The 21,818-nt window shown below is 54.5% G+C and overlaps 1 protein-coding gene across 3 annotated transcripts in view; it reads right to left on the minus strand.

The window, feature by feature from the left end:
* Positions 1 to 295: 295 nt before the first annotated feature.
* Positions 296 to 21,818, minus strand: part of SCAP (SREBF chaperone) — a 38,902-nt gene continuing 17,379 nt past the window's right edge. The window contains exons 3-22 of one of the 3 annotated variants that reach the window (XM_007470271.1): positions 14,234 to 14,391; positions 13,196 to 13,416; positions 12,905 to 13,010; positions 11,730 to 11,902; positions 11,211 to 11,337; positions 9,663 to 9,775; positions 8,563 to 8,657; positions 6,820 to 6,918; positions 6,440 to 6,658; positions 5,335 to 5,714; positions 4,608 to 4,796; positions 4,324 to 4,525; positions 4,120 to 4,235; positions 3,512 to 4,037; positions 3,348 to 3,433; positions 1,700 to 1,782; positions 1,427 to 1,593; positions 1,174 to 1,254; positions 778 to 984; positions 296 to 695 (exon numbers count right to left, since the gene is read on the minus strand). In XM_007470271.1, the coding sequence (XP_007470333.1) occupies positions 450 to 695; positions 778 to 984; positions 1,174 to 1,254; positions 1,427 to 1,593; positions 1,700 to 1,782; positions 3,348 to 3,433; positions 3,512 to 4,037; positions 4,120 to 4,235; positions 4,324 to 4,525; positions 4,608 to 4,796; positions 5,335 to 5,714; positions 6,440 to 6,658; positions 6,820 to 6,918; positions 8,563 to 8,657; positions 9,663 to 9,775; positions 11,211 to 11,337; positions 11,730 to 11,902; positions 12,905 to 13,010; positions 13,196 to 13,416; positions 14,234 to 14,391 (3,594 nt within the window). In that variant the 3' untranslated portion in view covers positions 296 to 449. The remainder of the gene's footprint in view (positions 696 to 777; positions 985 to 1,173; positions 1,255 to 1,426; positions 1,594 to 1,699; positions 1,783 to 3,347; positions 3,434 to 3,511; positions 4,038 to 4,119; positions 4,236 to 4,323; positions 4,526 to 4,607; positions 4,797 to 5,334; positions 5,715 to 6,439; positions 6,659 to 6,819; positions 6,919 to 8,562; positions 8,658 to 9,662; positions 9,776 to 11,210; positions 11,338 to 11,729; positions 11,903 to 12,904; positions 13,011 to 13,195; positions 13,417 to 14,233; positions 14,392 to 21,818) is intronic. The other 2 variants (XM_007470272.1, XM_007470273.1) reach the window with 2 other exon arrangements.

Below are 21,818 nucleotides of genomic sequence, written 5' to 3' on the forward strand. Positions count from 1 at the left end.
GGGCGGGGGGCTGGGCCCCAGTAGCACCACCTTTAGCGAGTGTGGAGGTGGAGGGGGTCACCTTGGTTTCCACACCTCTGAAGTGGTTAGGCAAGATGGCCTCTAGAGCTGGCTTGCTAAACTTCCCCAGCTTGTAAACTGTTCCTCTGACTTGTATGGCTTCTGGCAGGAGCTGCTCTGAGCTGAGAACGGTCTAACCAAGTGCTGCACCTTAGGCACCGGGAGGGTGTAAATGATGCCAGAGCTCATCCAGGGGAAGACACAAGTGGCTCACAAAGCCCCTGGCTGATGTGATTTTTAAAAAAAGTTTAATATTACAGTCATGAGGCAGGACAGGACAGTTGAGAGGCAGCTTCCCAAAGATTCAGCTCTTTCCCCAGTCCAGGTCCAGTGCATTGCCCCACAGAGCACCCCAGCCAGACCAGCCAGACGGGCAGGGAGGGCCACCCTCAGTCCAGCTTCTCCAGCACAGAGGGCACGTATACTAGGCTGAGCTCGCTGCCAAAGTTGCAGACAATGGCAGCATTGTCCAGCACCAGGATCTGGCGGGCCGGCTGGGCCTCACTGTTCTTCCCCAGGTAGACTGTCTGTAACAGGTCCCCGTAGTTTAGGTCCCAAAAGGAAACACAGCCCTGGCCGCCAGTCACCAGCAGGTTGTCTGAGATGACACCCAAGCTTGCACCACAGCCCAGGTCCTGCAGGCAAGGACAGGACAGGCTCGGTGTCTTGAATCCTTCCCTAAAACACCGAGAATCCCGTGGCCCCCAACATGCCTACCTGCTGAATGGAGTAGAGCCTGATGCCTGTGCTGCGGTCCCAGATGCTGATGAGGTCATCTAGGCCACTACTGATGACACAGGAGGTGGTACAGGTGAGGGAGGTGACATCCCCACGGTGAGCGAACATGTGGCTGACCCGGCTGCCAGTCAGCACATCCCACAGGCAGATGGCCCCATCTTGTCCTCCACTGGCCAGCACCATGGTCTAAGGGAACAGGCACAGGGGAGCTGGTCACTGTGGTGAAACACCTCTGTCCACAAGGGTGGCTTAGTGCCCTGCTGGGTGGGAGCCCTCACTCTGCTTCACAGAGGCCCTTGGGGACCAGCTCCCAGCAGTTAGAAACAAAGGCCATGGGCCTGGCTTGGTACCCCGCACCCCACCCACGGCCCTCACCTGGTCAATGTACACAGTCGTGATGGCCCCTGAGTGGCCTTGCAGGGTGAAGAGGCAGCATGAGTCCTCCAGACGGTACACCTGGGGCAGAAACAGGTATCAGATTCTGGGATTTACCAAATCACACTTTGACCAGGAATTCCCTTCCACAGTTCATCCAGGACACCTCCAGCCACTCCCTGACTGACCCCATGTGCTCCCCACCCCCTGTGCTGGGCCACCCCAGTGCCCAAGAGATGGTGCCAACACTTACTCTCAGTGTGTGGTCCTGGCTCCCAGTCACGAGGCGCCCGGCAGCTGCCTTCAGGGCTGTGATGGGCTTCTGGTGTGCACAGGGCACCGTGTGGGTCAGGTGACAAGCCACTGCGTCACTGCTGCTGTACATAGGGGATGTGGGGGAACTGCCCCGCCCTGGGGCCCCTGGGGACAACAGGCCAAGTGAGGGATCTCCGAGAAGACACCCTGCAGGCAGCCCCTCCGCTCCACCCACCAGGTGCAGGCACCAGCCCAGCCCAGGTCCCCTGACCTCGGAACTGCAGGGGGCTGAGCGCAGTGTGAGTCTCCAAAGAGAAGAAATCAAGGGAACCGTTGAGCCGGGCAGCCACAATCCTGGAAGAGAAGAGCGGCTGCCAGGTGGCTCTCCCTCAGAGCCCCCAGCTTTGGGGCTGAGCACCGCAGGCCCTTGACAGGCCTGTCCCACTGGCTCTGGGAACAGTGGAGCCATGAGGGACTGTGGCCAAGAGGGAAGCACAGGTGCTGGGGACCAGGTTGCAACTCCAATTATTAACCTCTGTGCCTCAGAGTCTTCATCTGTGAAATGGGAACAACTGTACCCACCTCACAGCGTGGTCATGAGGAGTAAATGAGCTAGTATGTGTAAAGTGGTACCTGGGGAACATCATGTAAGATAGGAAATTAAAAACAAAAACAAACAAGGGGTATGGGCAGTCCCCCTCCACATCCTGGAGCTAAAGGAAAGGCTTCAGGGGAGGAGAAATAGGACGTAAGGTGAGGCTATGTTTTAGAGCCACAGAAGGCTCTTTTCTGTCTCCATCACAGAAAAGCAGCTTCGACCCAAGCACCACCTGCTCCATTTCCTTTTTCCACAAAGAAATAAGGACTATTCTCCACTGCCCCTGATTCCTAGGCACAGGTTGCAGGTTGATGGGCAGAGATGGAGACATTTGCCCTGTGGCCCCAAAGCTTTGAAGTGAGTGGGGTTCAAAATCTTACTCCAGCAAAGGGCAATGCACATCTTCACCTCTGCCCATAATCTGAAGGATCTATGGCAGAGATGGAAAAGGCACAGGGGTGGGAGGGAGAGACCATGGAACTTTGGGGGTTGAGCTGAGACATGTGGGCTTTCCCTAAAATTCAAAAAAAAAAAACAGCAAGGGAGAATTTCCAAGCGTGGAGAACCCAGTGAACTTGGCCAGACTGCAGGGTAGGATGTTAGCTAAATAAGGCCTGACTGAGCAAGAAGCCTGGAAATGGCAGGAATAACAGCTGCAGCCAACAGAAACTGACAGGTAAGAGCAAGGGGTATCCCCGCCCCGAGAAAATGAGGCTCCAGCTTTAGCTTAGACGGTGGGGCCACAAACGGTCAGGGACCCTGCAAGAAAAGCCAGCATGGGTCAGGCAGGTGAAGCATTCAGCAAAGGCACCTAGTCATGGGTGAGGCCCAGGTTTCTCAGCCCAGAGGTGGGAGCTCAAGCCTGAGAAGCCGGGAATCCTCCTCTCCCAGGGAGTGTGTGATCGAGCCCCGGGAATACCCAGCGAACAGCCGTGCTGAGGAGGGAGGCGAGGACAGTGTCCAGCATCAAAGGGGAAAAGATGGTTCTTCTGAAAATGCATTTTTCTGGAACTGAAAACCCAGGAAACCTAGAAAGGTCAGTATTGACAGGCTACCTAGAGCAACTTTGACTTCAGAAGGGTGAGGAGAACTGCTCAATCTCCATGTGCCAGGCCCTATTCTAAGTGCTTCCTGCCTGTTAACTCTTGGAGCTGTCACCCTCCCACTGAGGTGGACTACCTGCTGTTCACAGGTGTGGGGCTTGGCACCGAGTAGGGAAGTCAAGTCACGCACCAGTGAAGGGGAAGCAGGGCTCAAACCTCAGAGTGTGCTGGGCTGGGCTGTCTAGGGTTAAGGCAGGCATCCTAGCTAGCACTCGCACCTTTTGTCCAGGAAGACGAGGGCCGTGATGCCCGAGGAGACCTCCTCGCTGCTGCAGCGCAGAGTGCCCTCGATGGCGTCCCACACCTGCAGGCCCAGAGGCTGTGAGCACCTGCGAGCTAGGAGGGCCCACAAACCCCCTGCACAGACGTCCCCTCTGCCCACCTCCAGCCGGCCACTGCTCCGCCCCACCACGATGAGGCTGCCCTGCAGCTCCAGGCTCCAGATGGAGCCATCTGCGCTGGGGGCCCAGGCGAGGGAAGGGGAGCCCTTCTCAGGAGGAAAGCCCCCCTCGTCCTCAGGGGCCTGGGGCAGCGTGGGCCCGGGCGAGGGTGGGCGCAGGGCTGGTGTGTGGACGGGAGCCATTCCCTCCTCCTGGTACAGTCGCTGCACCAGGTGGCTGAAGTCATAGCCTGGGGAGGCCTGAGCACGGCGGCAGCCCGCCCGGTACCGGGGCTCGGGCTGAGCGGGTTCTAGGAGCTGTGGCTGCGCTGAGAAGTTGGTGTCGATCAAGCAGGTGAGGTCCGGCTGGTCCCCGAAGAGGGAAGCTGGTGGAGGGCCCCGGGGACGATGCCGTAGTGGAGGACTGTCCCCAGGCTCCTCTGGGCCACCCTTCCCACCGTCTGACAGCCGTTCCCAGCTCTCCTGAGCCTCCAACACGCTGCCAACACCACTGTCCTGGCGCTGCCTGCTGGGGGGCGGGGAGGGTGGGGTGAGGACAGTGGGGCACAGATGCAGGGCAGGGCATGGGTGGGAGGTGGGGGGGTACCTACCCCGGGTGTGGGATGCGAGTGAGGCAGTCTCCAGTCTGCGCGTCCCACACGCACACGTGGCCTGCCAGGCAACAGCTCACCAGCAGCATCCCGTCACTGGCCAGACACTCGATGTCCTGCGGGAGCACAGCATGGACATGGGCACGGGCGCTGGTGTCTGCGCGGCCCAGGCCTCAGGCGCCCCCAGCTCCCGCCCGCACTCACCATGAGGTGCCCGCGCAGCACCAGGGGCACAATCTCTGTCTCGGGTGGCGCGTAGCCGTAGTCATCGCAGGGCAGGTCTCCACGCCGCCGCCGCCCGGGCCCCGAGCCGGGTTGCCCGTAGTTGCGAGGGCAGAGCACGCGGTATAGACAGAGCAGCAGCAGCACAAGGACGATGCCCGAGGCCAAGCCGAGTGCTGCCACCCTGCGCCGGGCGGAGCCTGGTGAGGCGTGCCCCATCCCCCCCCCCATCCCTGCCAGCCGCCCCCCTCCCTCGTGGGCCTTACTTGTACAGGGTGATGTCTCTGTGCGCCTGCGCTGTGCCTGGCCCCTTGGGGCCGGCCTCCCAGAGCCCACCCTGCCCAGGCTGCGGCGGGGGCCAGGCACTGCGGCCGTCCTGAGGGTGCCGCCCCTCCAGGGCCTCCCTCGGGTTCAGGCGGAGCGTGACTGGGATGACAGGCAGGAGGCTGATGTACCTGGGGCCGGGCAGCGGGCAGCCTCAGCAGAGACGCCCTCGGAAGGGACCCCCCTCCTGCTGCTGCCCCAGTCCCCATCTCTGCTCTTCACACGGGACTCAGCTCAACCTGCCAGGCTCCAAGAACACCCTCTCAGGACAGTCTTCCCAGCATGGGTTGGGGCAGCAGAGGTAACATCCCTCCCCAGCTCAGCTCTGGCACCCCAACCTTGCTCTGTCACAGAAACCGGCAGCCAAGCCATCACTGCCATGTCTGTCACCCATTCTGGCTCAGAGTGGGTAGGAGTGAGTGAGGTGGATCTCATTCTGGCCAAGTGGCTGACAGGAACCTATGACTCCCCAGAGCAGGGCCCTGGGCTACTCTTAGGTTGTGGATGCTTGGAGCCCTGGCTCCTACTTCACAACCTTAGGGGTGTTTATTTGAAAGGAAATGCAGAATTCAAACCACAGGGTCTCCCTCCTAAAGGGAAGGGATGCTCTGGGGACAGTGAGCTGACATCACCAGGTGGAGAGGTGGAACCTGGCACAGCCCAACTCACCTCTTGGCCAGTGTGATGTTGTAGTAGCTGAAGAGCGTTGGCCAGTGGCGGAAGGACAACTTTCTCCAAAGTTCCTCATCCTCAGTCCCCCAGGTTACCTCTGGGGCTGGGCTATCATGGACGCCCTCAGCTGGAGCCCCAGGCTCGGGCAGCTCCCCTGGCAATGTCTGGTTCTCGGGTAACTTAGAGGCACCAGGTGGGAAGATGGAGAAGGCGGGGTCCGGGTGGCTGGCAGGCAGCACACCACTGGCAGGCACAGGCATGGAAGCCAAGGCGCCCTCGCCCAGAGGGCTCTGCTCTGTCACCTGGGCAGTGAGGTATGTGCGCAGCCCTGCTGGGTCTGTGTACACCAGGATGCCAATCCAGACAACGGTGCCAGCCTGCAGTGGGGCACCGGGTGCTCAGCAGGACCTCTGGGAGGAACGGACAGCCCCAACCTGTCCTACCCTCCTGCCTTCCCAAGTCCTCCCACTATGACTGGGGGCCAACTGCCCCCCAGAGGGACCTAGTTCCCTTTCCATGGTCAGGGTTTGGGACTCCTGGCCTGGAAACAGAGGTGCACCCTTAGGTTTGTTACAGAACTTTCCCATCCCCAAACCCCATCTCAGCTTGGGCCAGAAAGCTGCTACCTTTCCCATGGTCAGCATGGCCAGAGGGACCAGCTGCATGACCTGCTCTACAGACACCACGGGTCCTAGTCCTCAGAGGGCCTCAGCCTCGCTGCCGTCTCACTTCAACTCCTTAGGAGAGGCCCACTGACCAGAGGCCAGCCCTGCCCCTTCTCCCCTCTGCCCAGCCCAGCATTTTCTGATGCCTGCACAGTGAACCCTGACTCGGGCAACCATGGTAGCTCCATCCCAGAGCACCCCGTCCTGGGTCACCCTGGGGAGACGACTCCTCTCCCTGACAACCTCGGCTACCTCTCCAAAGATAGGTTTGTCACCCCAGAAACCACCAGGGTCTGGGCAGGAGGGTAGAGTGAGTGGCTTCCCAAAGCCAGGCTTCAAGAGGCCATGAAGGCCTGAGGGGCACCCCCCACCTCCAAGGCGAATGCAAAATGCAAGAGGGACTTGAGCGCTGGCCCTCGGGCAGGGGTGGCAGGTACCATGATGAGGCGCTGTGCCAGGCGGGTTCGGGCCAGGAAGTAGACGACACGCAGCCTCTTGGGGAGCCGCAGGTTTCGGAAGGAGGACGGTTGCAGTGTGATGGTGTGGGGTGTGGACGGCCGCACAGCCAGCTGCCGCTCGAAGCGTGCTGGCCGCCCCGCCGGCTTAGCTGGGGGCAGGCAGGCCTCAGGAGGCAGCCGCTTGTTCAGGTCCGCTAGCTGTTGGGGGTGCAGTGGTCAGGGCCCAAAGCTGCTGTCCAGAGGCTGTCCGCAGGGGGCTGCTGCCCTGCCCGAGGCCTGCCCCTCTCTCACCCAGAGATCCCCTGAGCACAGCCAGGGATGCGGAGGAGGTGGGTGGGCAGGGCTCAGCCCAGTCCTACCTCCATCCGGCGAATGTCAATGGACAGGACAGTGGTGAAAAACAGCATCTGAAGGAAGAAGTCAGACACCAGGCCCACGACGGCAAAAAGACAGAACTCCTGGAATTAAGCAGATGAGGGGACACCATGACCTCACGGCCCAACACCTAGAGAACCAGTTCCGTGCCTGCAGGCACCTCGGAATCTGTAGGGCAGTTTCAGGCAAGGCACAGCAGAGAGAAAGAAAAGAAATGCTGGTAATTCTGAAATCTGGGAGCAGCCAAGGAGGATAATGCAGCAGCTCCCTCCCTCCCCACAAAGGGGCAGCAGAGACCTCCCCCCCACCCCCCCGCCCCCCGACCCCAACACCTTTACCCAGAGAAGGCTGATGCCCGAACTTGGAGGTGAGGTGCGCCTTGACCCACTTGGAAAGTTCTTTTTTTTTTTTTCCCGGTACGCGGGCCTCTCACTGCTGTGGCCCCTCCCGCCGCGGAGCACAGGCTCCAGATGCACAGGCTCAGCGGCCATGGCTCACGGGCCCAGCCGCTCCGTGGCATGTGGGATCCTCCCGGACCGGGGCACGAACCCGTGTCCCCTGCATCAGCAGGCAGACTCTCGACCACTGCGCCACCAGGGAAGCCCCAACTTGGAAAGTTCTGAGCCCCACGAGCCTGCTACCCAAAAAGCCCTCCCTGACTGAGCCCCTGGCCCTGCTCACGTGCCATGGACCAACACCTACCTAGAGCCCAGGCCTGGCCTGGTTTGGGGGCTCTCAGAAATATTCCTGGCCAGTGACCACACTGGACCAATGAAAGGAAGGGAAGAGCTCAGGGGGGAATTAATTCTGCCCTGAAACTGAAAAGGGGTGGTCTCTCTGCTCCCCAAGCCCTGTGGATAGATGGAATTTTCTCAGATTTAACTTTTTCTCCCCTGCCCTTGTTGCAACCTCTGGCACATCACCATGGCTTCTACTCAAATGTGGGGTAAGATGAAGGATGGAGCACATGGTGGCACCATGGTCATGTCAGCTCTAATGTCCCAAGACTGCCCGCATCCTGCAGACGCCCTCTGGCGGGGGTGGAAGCCTGGGGCCCCTGTGGTCTCAGCTCATCCCCAAACCTCAGCAGGCCTGCATGCTGTGGGGGAAGGACAGGGAGGGGATGGCTCTTCACTCCCTTCGCACAACTTGTCCTGGAACCGGCAGCAACAGTCTGGGCTTCTGACTCAGTGTGGGTCCACCCCCACCTCTGCTCACAGCCCCACAGCAGGGCCAGGGCTATGGGTAATGGCCGGTGGCCCTCCCAGGGTGCGGGCCATGTGTTCAGAGGCTGCAGGGGTGGGTCAGGGCTCGGGCCAGGAAAGGCAGGAAGGGCCCAGTTCAGGGGCCCCAGCGTGTTCTGCCTGAGAACTAGGAAACGAGGTCTGACTGGACTGCACAGTGGGCAGCCAGCCTCTGCTGCACCCACCAAGCCTCCTCCTACCACTTGGGTGAATGAGAGATAGGCAGAGAGGGGCAAGGACAGGGTCAAAGGCAGAGGCTGCCAGGCTGGGAGCTCAATCCCGTGGCCCATTCTCGGCTCACTGAGTCCTCCTCCTGAACCAGCTATGCCAGGACCACCCTGTGCACGGTGACAGCCATCTTGCCAGAAGAGGGCCCACCTCATAGGTGAGGGTGGCAGTGTAGAGGGGGTGTGCCCCGCACTGCTGGGGAAACAGCAGCTGGCTCCATGCTCACCTAAGCTACAGCCCTGGAGGGGGCCTTACCTGGATGGCAGGCACAAGGGTAAAGTAGCCAATGAGAATGATGCCCAGCTCTGTGGCCATGTTCTTCATGATAGACCAGCTCTCATTGCTTAGGCCTGCAGAGGATGACAACAGGACCATGGGGCCAGCACGTGACCGCTGTCCGCTACGTGTCTGCACACAACCACATGGGGAGCCTTCTGAGGCAGCCATTCCACCAAAGCGCCCCAACCCTCAGGATCCTGCCAGTGCCTGGGCTCCAAGGTGCTGCTGTCACAGCTGCAGGGAAGGAGGGTTTGGAGGGTCCAGGGGAGAGCTACAACCATCAGAGGAAGGGAGAAGCAGGGTGTGAGCTGAGCAAACCCAAGAGGAGAGCCAAGTGACCCCAAAGCTGGCACATCCAGCCTCACGTGCTGTCCTCGTTGGGTGTGCGTGGTCTGTCTGCACGTGAGAGAATGACTCGAGAGACAGAGGAGGTCGCTGTGTTCTACCTCAGCCCCTCCCTGGACCCCAGGCTATCACACAGTCTCATGTTTAAAGCTGAGCGCCTAGTGGACAGCGGCCATTTCCCCTAGTCTCCTCAGAGCCCTACATCTAGTGCAGAGCCTGGCCTCTCACAGAAGCTCACAGAGGTTTGTTGATTGAACAGCCTGCCCCCAGCCCTGCTCCCACAGATAGGGGGTGAGGAGGAGCAAGAGCTCAGACCTCCAGGCTCTTTTCTCGCTTTCGCCAGAACCCCGGATCCCCAGCTCCTGCCACGGAGGCCACAGGGGGCTTTCCTGACAGCTGTGGAGGCAGCGTCTCTGAGGTGGCCAGCTTCAGGGGCCTGGGCCTCATGTGACGGAGTGAGGCAGGAGGAGAAAAGACCAGGCGCCAGCCTGACGAAGGGTCAAACATATGAGCCCCGCAGCAGAGTCTGGTGTGCTTTCTGACTGACACATGAACCAGGACGAAGCACGGCCTGGTGACTCCACAGCTCCTCAGGGCTCATGCTAACAAGCTGCCATGTGACGCTGGAGGCCACAGCAAGGGAGGCTCCTGGGCTCCCTGTTTGCTCAGCGGGAAGAGGTAGCACCGCCCCCTCCCCTGCCCTAGTGCACCCTGCACTCCCCACCTGTTACCTTGGGCGATGCGCAGCTTCACCTCGAGGTCCACTGGGGTGGAGACCACTGACTTGGTGAGCACCAACACGTTCTCGAGCCCAATGACCACCACAAGGTAGGGGAAAATCTCACTGGGGACAGAGCGAGAGGGTGAGCACAGCGCTGAGGAGGGCCCCCAACACACAGCTGGTTCTCAATGGGTTTGGGTCCGGGGGGGCTGTGGGGTTGGCACCTTACAGTGGGGGCTGCTGAGCGACTCGCACAGCACAAGACTGACCCCCGTCCCAGGAGGCCCTCTGTCTGCACGGCTCTCAGCTTTCAGGCAGGCTTCGAAGCCGTGCGGGGAGAGAGCAACCACCCCCATCTCCATCCATCCAGCACAGCGGAGAGAGGCCCCTGGGCTGCCCAGCTGCCAGAGCACAGCTCTCGGGGCCTCCCCACACCAGACTCCCATACCAGCCAGAGACCACCCAGCCAAGTCATCAGGACTAAATGGAAGGGGGATGAGACCAGCCTAAAGCCCTACTTGCCTCTGCGGAGAAGCTGTGTTTGGAGACCAGCAATTGTTTCTAAAGAAAATTCTCCTAGCTCTCTGAGACCAGAGGCTCCCACTACCAGTAACGGTCTATGAGGGAATACTAGGCACAAAGAACACCAGCCGAGGCAAACCTCACTGGGGTCTCCACTGTAGAGCAGCGGAAGTGGGGGGCTCTGAGGGCAGAGCAGACAGCTCTGGCAGGAGGGGGTGTTTAGCACCATCACCTTTAGGAAAGGAAGCAGTTCTGTGAGCAAGGAAGGTAACAGAAAACACAAAATCACTGTTCCTGAGACCAGTCTGACAGGCCAAGGCAGGGCACAGGACAACTGGCAGTACGCGCTAATGGAGAGGCAGGTGGGGCCCAGCAGAGCTGAGGAGACTGAAGCCCAAGGACACACCCAGGGAAGGGTTTTCAGACCACGTTTCAGAGAGAAATGGCAGGGAAAGCAAACCATGGAAAGGTGACAAATTAGAATGTGTTTATGTCCTATGTCTTTTAAAAAGCTCACTCTAACGTTACCTATTTTATTAGGCATTTAAATGTTTTAATAGTAAGAAAGGAAGAAATGTACCTTCTGTGTCACACCCATCTATGGCTTAAGCCATCAAGAAGCAATTTGCACGTGTATACATAATATACAAATACATACATACAAATCCATGTACCCTATACACACACACAATACATACCCATATATATACGCATAAACACACATATATGCATATATAAATACCTACCCCATATATACACACACAGAAATAGACACATGAACGTACATACATACACACACATAACTATATATGTATTATATGTAAATATAGATATACTTTGTATATACATATGTATGAACACAAATCAGGTAACTTAAAGAGGAAAAAAATGTACCTCTTAAATGTCAAAATAACCATGTGAGAATATGGGGCAACAACACGTGTCCAGTGCAGGGCAGGCCAAGTGCCCAGAGGTGCAAGGTCCTCCGGCCTGCGGTCCCCACCCTGCCACCCAGTGGAGCCTGCTCGGGACCTACCCGCCGTTGAGGGTGGGCGTCAGGCCGAAGAGTGTGCAGAGCCCCACCGACATGAGCAGTGAGCTAAGCACTGTGACCACGGCGGCCAGAGCCAGCCCCCACTTGGACTTGACCATGTCGATCTTGCCTGGAGGGCAGAAAGGGCACATCAGGATAGCATCTCCCCAGAGCCTGGCACACACAGGCCCTTCTAAACTGAGCTCCTAGGAGGGGAGCGTGCCCTGATAGCTGAGGAAGGGAAGGCCCCGGTTTGACCAACGAAGGTGTACACTTCCCAGTCTCAGGGGCGTAGTGTGTCCTTTGGGAACCCTTACCCAAGATGGGACTTTTCTTGAGAAGAGGAGCCCTGGACCCACCCGAGCCCCTGAGACTCTGTGGGGTGGTGAAGCCCCAGTTTTTGTAACCACCAAGCACGTTCTACATCTCTGCCTGGGCCACCTGCACAGGCAGGGACGGGGGCGATCTGGAAATGCCCGTATTAGCTCAGAGAAAGACCCAGCCTCCTTGCCGTGGACCTACGCGTGGAGAAGTAGATGTAGGCAAACAAGATGATGTAGGTGGTCACAAGGGGGATGAGCTCAGCGATGCCAATCTCCTCCTTGAAGTGCACGTGGACCAGGCTCTCTGCCCGAAGGCTGCAGTTGGGGCTGGGGTGCAGGAGCATCAGGCGGGCCCGCAGGCTGCCCAGAAACCTGGTCATGGAGTGGGGTCGGGTAGATGGACTGTACCTCTTGGTCCAGGGGACAAAGACAATCCCTGAAAGGAAGGTCTGTCGGGGCTTCCCTCCTCCCCCTGTGTTGGAGGGAGCTTCTCTGTGGTGTTTAACCTTCCCTCCAGTCTCCAGGGTGGGGTGGTGGGGGGTTGGAAGAATTAAAACCTTGGCAAAGGTGTCTCAGGACCTCCCCCTCAGCACCCCATTCCCAACCGATCACCCCACTCCGACTGCCAAAGGCCCAGAACAGCCAATCAGCAGCATCCTACGGGCCCTTGCTGGGAGCTGTCTGCAGCAGTCTGCTGGGAAGGTTCTGAGGTCACATGGGGCTCAGTAGTAACCAGCTGGGGACCCCTACCCTAGGCTCAAGAGAGACCACTGGAGGCACCAGGACACTGAATGTGCCAGCCCTGCCTTCGTCCCTATTCTTTTTTTTTTTTTTTTTTTTTTTTCATGTATGAATGGGTATTCTATACATAATAAAGATTAATAGTTTAAATCAGTGAGGAAAAGCAGATTAATTAAAAAATAATGTTGAAATCATATTTTTCACAGTATTTGTTAAAATTGATTTAGCAGTTTTTATTATTTTTATTTTTTTTTTCCTATCTTTTTTGGAGTTTTTTTTTTTTTGGCCATGCAGTGCAGAATGCAGGATCTTAGTTCCCCGACCAGGGATCAAACCCATGCCACCCCCGCCCCTGGAATTGGGAGTGCGGAGTCTTAACCAGGGAAGTCCCAGCGGCCCTTATTCTTTTTTTTTTTCCTATCACCCCTTATTTTTAGCTAGCTGTCAGGTCATCCCACTCAAGTGTCAGCAGACAGCACCCTTCAACCTAAGGGATATAAACATTTCTACAGGAGGCCTGAGAACTCCAAGTTCCCAGGGGGCATTCTGGACACTCTAACCAGAACAAGGACTAGTCAAAGCCTCCTGTCATTCCACAGCCCCGTCAGGAGCCCTGAGCATTGATGGCCTTACTTGGCATCATAGTGCTGGAAGACCAGGGTGATGGTATACGAGACCAGCCTCTTCCTGGTGTAAAGGCTCACTCCGCTGTACTTTCCAGGGACACCGAACAGCAAGTCTGCAGACAGAACGCAGCAGGTGCTGACAAAGGAACGGCAGCTACTGTAGAGACACCAGAACCCCTCTCCACCCCCATCTTTGGAAACTAGGGGTAACCCCTGATCTGCTAGAGCAGCCATCAAAGAGGATGTGGTGACCAACAGGCCCTCTGGCGGGTTCTCAAGGAACCTGCCCTGGGGGTACCTTTGAGCGTGGCTGAGGTCTGCAGGGTTTTAGGTTCGTGCTGATGGATGGTTCCGATGATGTCAGGATCTGCATGGAAGTGTTCCCGGTCATTCTGCCAGAAGTTCCCAGGGGACAGCAGCAGGCATCCATGCTCGGGGAGGAGGTTCCGGAGCTTCCTGAGGCCTGGCAGCAGGTCGGTCACCTGCAGGCATACCTCCTCCAGGCTCCTGGTCCCGGAGCTGTGTGGGAGACAGGACGAGGCACCTGCTGTGTCTGCTAGCACAGGATAGGCCCACTGCACTTACGAGGTCTCCTCCGTCATCAGGCTCCCAGATGCCTGGTATCTCAAAGAGCCTGAGGACCAGGGCAGCAGGGGAAGTTCTTCCAGGTGGTCAACAACCAAACCATGTGGCTGTCTGACCTTCAAAGTGCATGTGGACCCCAAAAGCCCATCACCTCCGAGGAGAAGCAAGATCTGGGAGTGTACACAGCCCCGCTCACTAGAATACCTTGGCCAGTTCAGCAGGCAGAGGGGATAGGGTGAAAATCAAGGGCTTTGTCTTGTTCACCAAAATGACTGTCAAAGCCCTCAGCTAACTAAAACCCAGCAGTGAGGCAGCTTACAAAGACAGCACACTCCAGAGAATCACTGGTGGGCTGGGATTTCAGAAGTGTACCCCCAGGGACAGCTTGCTTCTTGTCAGCATGGCCACCACCATTAGATTCACATCTCACAACCCCTAGGCAGTGAGCCCTCTGGGTCACGAGTCAAACAGACCTCAGCTTGTCACAGGGTTGGCCCAGTGGATACCTAGTCTGTCTGAGACCTGGCGACGAAGCTCAGGGCTCTACCTGTGCCATCTGCACAGGTCCAAGGGGAACATAGCCACAGTGGACCCACAAGCGTGCTGAGAAAAGCAAAGCGAGCCCACCCACCTCTTTCTCACTTGTTCACCTTCCACAGAGCTGGCTGGCTCAATGGACATACACTGAGGGCTGCCCCCTCCCTTCAATACAGAGCTGGATCAGGGAGGCTGCGGTCCCAGGGAGGGATACCTGTCTCTCAGCACATGGTTCCGGATCTCCTCCACCAGCTGGAATGCCCGGGACAGAGGTGAGCGGAACACATCTACTGCCAGGAGGTTCTTGTGCCAGGGAGATACTGAAGACTTCACAAATATCTGCTGGATATAAGCCACCGGGGCACCCACGTACTGCAGAAGAAATGGGGGAGGGTTAGAAAGGTCAGCTCAGCACAAGAGGGAGAAACATGGCCCGTACTCAGGAAGGATTTACTGAGCACCTACTACGGGCAAAGCAATGCGGGGCCAACAGGACAGGCCTTCAAAAATGAAGATGTCCAAAGGGACTTCTTACCACTTAATGGACCACTTTCTTACACATTTTCCAAAAGAATAGGGGTTGCCAAACTATGGCCACAGGCCATAAATTGAGCCTGGCACCTGTTTTTCTAAATAAAGTTTTCCTGGAACACAGCCATACCCATCCCATTCTGCACTGTTCTGCTTTCATGCAACAATGAGAGGTGAGTGTTCACGACAGATGGCATGACACACAAAACCTAAACAAAACCTACTATCTAGCCCTTGATGCAAAATGCCTGCTGACCCTGAAATAGGCCATAAGCTCCCCAAAGGGTGTAGCCTACCTTGCCGATCCTGGTTTGGCCACTTGCAGGTCACTGGTTTTTGAAGCTCAATAGACCCAGTTCTAAATCTCTACTCTCCAACTGTATGGCCTTGGAAATGTTTTTGACTTCTCTGGATTTCAATTTCCTCAGTGAAAGGGAGATAATGACATTCACCCTGCAGCATCACTACGATTTGCACACAAGCACACGCACACACACACACAAACAGCACATGCTGAGACTTAAGTGCCGATGGAAACACTAGCAGTAACAGGTGTGGCGCATCGTCTCACTGATCCCAGAACAGGCCTGTGAGAAGCAAAGTGACTCTCTAGGGTTTCAGGACTCAAGAAGGATGGTGTGAGGATGCAAACCAAGGTCTCCTCATTGAACACCACACTTTTCTCACTAGAACCTGCCATCTATCCTTAAAGAGCTAATATGCACTTAAGTGACAAAAGTGACACACATGTAATAGGCGAGGAGTGACTTCCAGCGACGGATGTGTCAAGGAGCACCCCCAAAACAAGGTACTGGACTAGCTGCAGCAGAGTTATGGCCGGAGAGGAGCTGAGTGGAGGCACGAGGTGGGGAAGGGTTGGTGGAAGAGGGGCAGTGAGGGCCTCTGAGGAGCAGCCTGGACAACACAGAGGAGTCCTGGCAGGTAATAATGGAACTCACAGCAAAAATGAGAGGTGGCCAGGATGACACCTGACTGAGCTGTCTGGATTTTAACCAGTTGACAAACAAAAGCCCCTGACTATCTCTGAGAGGGAGGGGCAACCTGACAAGGCAGTGCTCTGGAGACCCCCCTAAAGTTAGGCTGTCATTCACCCAGAGACAGGGATGGTGTGCCCACAGGCGTGAGGCACTGTGAAGAGCAGGCTAGAGGAGCCGGGCCTGGCCGAGGGACGAGGGGACTGTCCTGAAGCCTGTGCCGCAATCAGGAACTGTGAAGGGCAGGTGTGTAGATGAAAGGAAGGCCATCTAGCCACTCAGTGATGCCATACTCCAGGCTATGGCACGAGCAAGGGCTAAGATGCTGATCACACACAGCAAGTTAACATCTCCTGGGCCCCTGAGCCCCTGGGCGCAAAGGAACAACCCCAGGTATCTATCTGAGCCTTTGTGAAGTGTGTATTTATGAAAGGCTCTGGGGACAGAAGTCCTCACCCACTTAGTCTTCTGCAGCAGACTCAGCCCACTAGAAGCTGCCAGGAGGTAGAGAGGTACCTAGACAGAACTGACTGCCACAGGTCCTGACCCAAACAGCAGCTCATCGACTCAACACACTACACAGGCCAAAGTGTGGACGGAGCTGCCCAGAGACCCACAGCTCTACAAGGAGAGCGATACCCAGGGGATCATCCTCAAACTCTGTGAAGGACACAGCACATCACCCAGGTAGAGCTGGCACCGTGGAGCCTCCAGATCCAGGTCTGTTCCCACTGGGCACAAGGCTGTGACTCTGCACGTACCATCTCCTCTGCCCACGGCCCTCATCACACACTCCACCCCCACCCTTAGGCCCACTGAGCCTGTGCAACTGAACCTCTGGTTTCCAGGCAGGACAGCTCCTTGGCCCTCCAGTCCAAATCCAGCCCCCTTCCCACCCAGGACCATCCAGGCCACCATTTCAACAAAGTAACAATGAACATACTTCAGAACCAGAGCTCTCGTTCTGGGCTCTAGGGATGGCTCCAGGAGTTCTATGAGCACCCTGCTTAACTCATATTTCTTCTCAAAAGTGTATCTATTATTATCACTATCATCATTTTCAGGGGAGAGGTCCATGGTTTTCATCAGATTTTCATAAGAATATGTAACCCCTATGCCCCAGACACCTCTTTTTCCTTTGACCTTCCACCAGCCCTGGGTAAAATCCACTGCTCATTTGTTTTCACTCCTCAGCTGGTAAGCCTTACCAGACAAAAACCACGTACAAGAGAGCCTACGGCACAGCCACGCTCTCCAGCCTTGGCTGGACCCCCCTCTGCTGGCCGGCTCTTATTCACCTCCCCGATTTCCAACTGAACTTTCCAAGCAGCTATTCCACATCTGTCCAGCTCTTTTCAAGATCTTGGATCAGTCATTTAATATCAAACGATGAGTATCAAACTCATCGTCCAATATATGTACCCTCAGACTTCCTCTTCTGGGCATCAAAATTTTCTTATGGTGGTTTATTTACAGGCATGAGCCTAACTCTTGTCATTCACTATCTTAGTTTGGGTTCTCCCAAGCAGCAGGGCCTTAGACAAGTAGTTTCCTTGGGAGGTGGAGGAAACACAGGGAGGGGAGTAGGTACAGGAGCAGCGAAGGGACGGCAGCCCACAAAGGGTGTGCTACTGAGCAAGCATCCTCTGTGGATAACTGGATTTGACTGAGTTATCCCACATAAAGGAAGACAGCTGAGGTTACATACCAACTCCTACAGTTACTGGTTGAGGGCTGCTCCTACGGGGTGCGAATTCTCCAGCACCTCAGGCCTCCTGTACCAGAGATCCTTTGACAAATGAGATGCGGATACTGGTGGCTGGAAAGTAGGCAGGCACGAAAATGGTAGCAGGAGATGTGGGCAGGGCCTACCACTCACTGTGCTGGGCCCTATCATAATCCCTACTTGATACTCAAGTAAGAAACAGACATGGAAACAGAGACAACACGAGGTATCCTAAGTGGGTGATGGAGAAAGCGTAAAGGCCAGTGGAGTACAGATGCCCCTGGGTACAGAGGGAGGAGTGCTCACTAGATGGAGGCTTCTAACATGGCCCCAGTAATCCCCACCTCCTGGCGCTCATGCCCAAGTATAATCCCCCTTGAGAGTGGGCTGGACCTAGTGACTTGCTTCTGACAAACAGAAAATAAGCGAAAGTGATGAGCTCTTATTTCTGAGATTAGGTTACAAAAGACTATGACCCTTAAGGCCATTACGCTGAGTGAAATAAACCAGGCACGAAAAGACAAATACCGTATGATTCCACTTATGTGAGGTACCTAAAGTTGTCAAATCCATAGTGTCAGAAAGCAGAATGGTGGTTACCAAGGGCTGGGAAAGGGGGAATGCGGAGTTACTGTTTAATGGTGCAGAGTTTCTGTTTTACAAGATGAAGAGTTATGAAGATGGATGGTGGTAATGGCTGTACAATAATGTGAATGTATTTAATACCACTGAACAGCACACTTAAAAATGGTTAAGAGAAGGAATTCCCTGGTGGTCCTGTGGTTAGGACTCAGCGCTTTCACTGCTGGGGCCTGGGTTCAATCTCTGGTCGGGGAACTAAGATCCCACACGCCACATGGCACAGCCAAAACAAAACAAAACAAAAAAACAAAACAAAACAAAAACAAACAAAAAACAGTTAAGAGAGTAAATTTTATGTTGTGTGTATTTTGCCACAGTTTTTTTTTTAATGGAAGGAAAAAGCATACTAAGAGTCGTCCTCTGCCCCCCCTCCTTTAGAGCCACCACTCTGATGAAGTCAGCCATATCCATGTGGCAAGGAACTGAGGGGCTTTCAGCCAACACCCACCCAATGAGGGACAAGAGTCCCTCAGTTCAACAGCCTGCAAGAAACCTGCTTCCAGCTCACTGTCTGAGTGAGCTTGGAAGCAGATTCTCTCCAGTCAGGCTTTGAGATAACTGCAGCCTTGGCTGACACCTTGATTGCAGTTTGTAAGAGACCCTGAGCTAGAGGACCCAGATAAGAAAACCAAGTCTCAGAGAGATAAATAGGATATGCCCAAGGACACACGGCTGATAGGCAGCAGACCAGGGTTAAAGCCCAGGGCCGCCTAATTCCCAAGCTGGTATATTCTACCTGCCTGGGTAGTTCTGAACTATGTTGAGTTCCCATGGAGAACAGGACATAGATGGAAAGGCCCAGCACAAGCAGTGCAGGAAGGGAGCTGAGGTCCTGAGGACCTGTGGGGTCCCTGACCAGGGCTCCTTGGAAACCTTGCGCTCAGGCTACCACCAAGCCCTGCAGTGCTGGGCCAGAAGCCCAGCCACCTCTGTGGACACGGCAGGTAGGCCTTGGTGTGAGGTTCAGGTTTCCATGGTGACCTGGTCTAGGGGAGCCAGGCCAGTGCAGGACACCTCAAGTTTGCTGTTTTAAACACAATCCTTCCTTCACATTTAGAGAAAGCAAGCTAGAGCTCCAGGTATTTCACCTTTACACTGACACACCCAGGGGCTCCCTTTACAACACCATACGGAGGACTCCCATTACTCAGCTCTTCTGGAAAACAGGGCTCTGGCTCCTTGTTCTCCAGCTCTGGATAGGTGAGGGGGTGGGGTGTGGTGGGAAGGGCAGGCTCAGGGGACTCGCCAGGGTTAAATTCTAGCTCCACCCCTGGCTGTGTGCCTTGGACAAGGGCCTCTACAGTCTCCAAGCCTCGGTCCCTTACTTACTGAGGGAAATGGGAATAAACTCTCAGACTTCAGCAGATCACTGTGAGGACCAAACAAAAGAACACATGAAACCATTTAGTAAGGTGTCTGGCCAAATACATGTTAGTTATATCTAGTTGTATCATTATGTCTTAAAACTCTTAAAATTGGTTTGGCATCCCTTTAAAATCAATCTCTCCTCCACTTTCTTGTCCCCTCACCCTCCCTCCTAGGCACGGTCAACTCAGTCTCCAAGTTTCTCTAAGTTCAATTAGATTGACCTTCTTACCACCACTTTCATCATGTCATTGCCTCTAAGGGAATGGCTTTCTACTGCCCAGAGAATTCATTTAAACTCCAGAGCCCAAGATTTAACTTGGTCCCACCTAACTTATCCCCTATCAAGCTCCAAGAAAAATGCCTCACTTCAGACTCTGTGTCTCCTAAATAAGCCGTGCTTATTCAACAAGTCATTCAAAAAAAAAAAAAAAAAAACCCTTTCTTAAGCATATACTATGTGCAAAAGGTTGGACAAATTTGAATGAAACATGACTGCAACTAGGTCACACTACAGTTCACAAGGAGAAACAGAGCACACATCTGCAAGACACCTGGGGAAGGCTTCCTGGAGAGCGTGATGTGAACTAAGGAGTAAAAGATAAGGAGTGCATGCCCAGTGCACTCAGAGGGCAGTCCAAGCATGTGAACCTCTGTTCTTCTGCCCTCTGCTCCGACCAGATCTAATCAATGACAATGACAGCCAGAAACATTTATCGAATGCAAATGATGGGTCAGGCACTGACCTAACTTTTGCATTCTTTCACTTAATCCTATGGCAATGTATAATGCAGGTATAATTATTATCCCCACTTTATGAATGGGGAAACTAAGGTACACAGGTGTTACATAACCTGCCCAAGGTCACATGCCTATGAAACAGAAAGTCACCTTTCTGCTTTGCTCTGGTCTTCCTCTGGTAAAAACATCCCTCCTTCCAGAGGGAACTGTCCTCCCCTACCCCACAAGACGACTGATCAGTGACTCCAACACAGGGCAGACCTAACTCAGAGCACAAGGACCCAGTAGAGTTGATTAGAGTCCTTTCTGGAGGACAGAGAAAGGCCCAACTTCAGGGTGCAGACACCACCCCACTGGGGGGAACACTTCAGCAAAAGGGGAGAAAGAGGACTATATACTATATAGAGACACCTCCAGCATACAGAAAGAATTACAATTCAATAAAACGAAATCCAAACAGCTCAATTCGAAACGGGCAAAACACTGAAACACTTCACAAAGGAAGGTATGCAAATACAATAAGCACTTGACAGTAGTCATCTGGAAAATGCAAATTAAAAACACATCTAGATTGTTCCATACTTCTATTAGAAAGGCTTAAAGAAAACCCAAACAAACCTGACAGTACCAAGAACTTTACAGCACAAAGACTGAACTTTAATGTATGGAAATTTAAAAAATAATTTAGGAGGCTGACAGATGTGAAAAGAATGACACTTTACCTCTGTAGTGTTCCCTCCAAAAACCCATAACCCCAGTCTAATCTAGAGAAAAATAAGCAAATCCCACTTGAGGAACACTCCTCAAAACTGTCCAGATCGGGACTTCCCTGGTGGTCCAGTGGCTGAGAATCTGCCTTCCAATGCAGGGAACACGGGTTCGAGCCCTGGTCTGGGAAGATCCCACATGCCGTGGAGCAACTAAGCCCGTGCGCCACAACTACTGAGCCCACGTGCCACAACTACTGAAGCCCATGTGCTCTAGGGCCCACGTGTTGCAACTACTGTAGCCTGTGCACCTATAGCCCGTGCTCCGCGACAAGAGAAGACACCTCAATGAGAAGCCCATGCACCGCAATGAAGAGTAGCCCCCCACTCACCACAATGAGAGAAAGCCCGTGCACAGCAACGAAGACCCAACACAGCCAAAAATTAATAAAATTTTAAAATAAGTAAATAAATAAAGAGCCTGTGTGCCATGAACTACAGAGCCCACATACTCTGGAGCCCAAGCACCACAACTAGAGAAGAAAACCCACACACCACAACTAGAGAGAAGCCCACACAACGCAACAACAACAAAAAAGATCCTGCATGCCACAATGAAGACCTGACGCAGCCAAAAAAAAAAAACTAATTAATTAATTAAATTAATATAATATAAAATAAAAGACTTATTTACAAAAAAAACTGTCCAGGTCATTAAGAACAAGGAAAGTCTGAGAAACTATCAATAAGGAAAAGTAAGGAAACCAGATTTCCTTAGCTTGTACCTATGTCCTTTTTCTCTCCCAAGATCCCATCCAAGATACCATGTTATATTTAGTTGTCCTGTCTCTTGAGGCTTCTCTTGGCTGTGACAGTTTCTTAGACTTTTTTTTTTTTTTTGGCTGCATTAGGTGTTTGTTGTTGCACACGGGCTTTCTCTAGTTGCAGCGAGTAGGGGTTACTCTTTGTTGTACACAGGCACCTCACTGCAGTTGCTTCTCTTGTTGTGGAGCACGGGCTCTAGGTGCACAGGCTTCAGTAGTTGCAGCATGTGTGGGCTCAGTAGTTGTGGCTCTTGGGCTCTACAGCACA

This window comes from Lipotes vexillifer, unplaced genomic scaffold (assembly GCF_000442215.2).
Source record: "Lipotes vexillifer unplaced genomic scaffold, Lipotes_vexillifer_v1.1 scaffold942, whole genome shotgun sequence".
Taxonomy (NCBI): domain Eukaryota; kingdom Metazoa; phylum Chordata; class Mammalia; order Artiodactyla; family Lipotidae; genus Lipotes; species Lipotes vexillifer.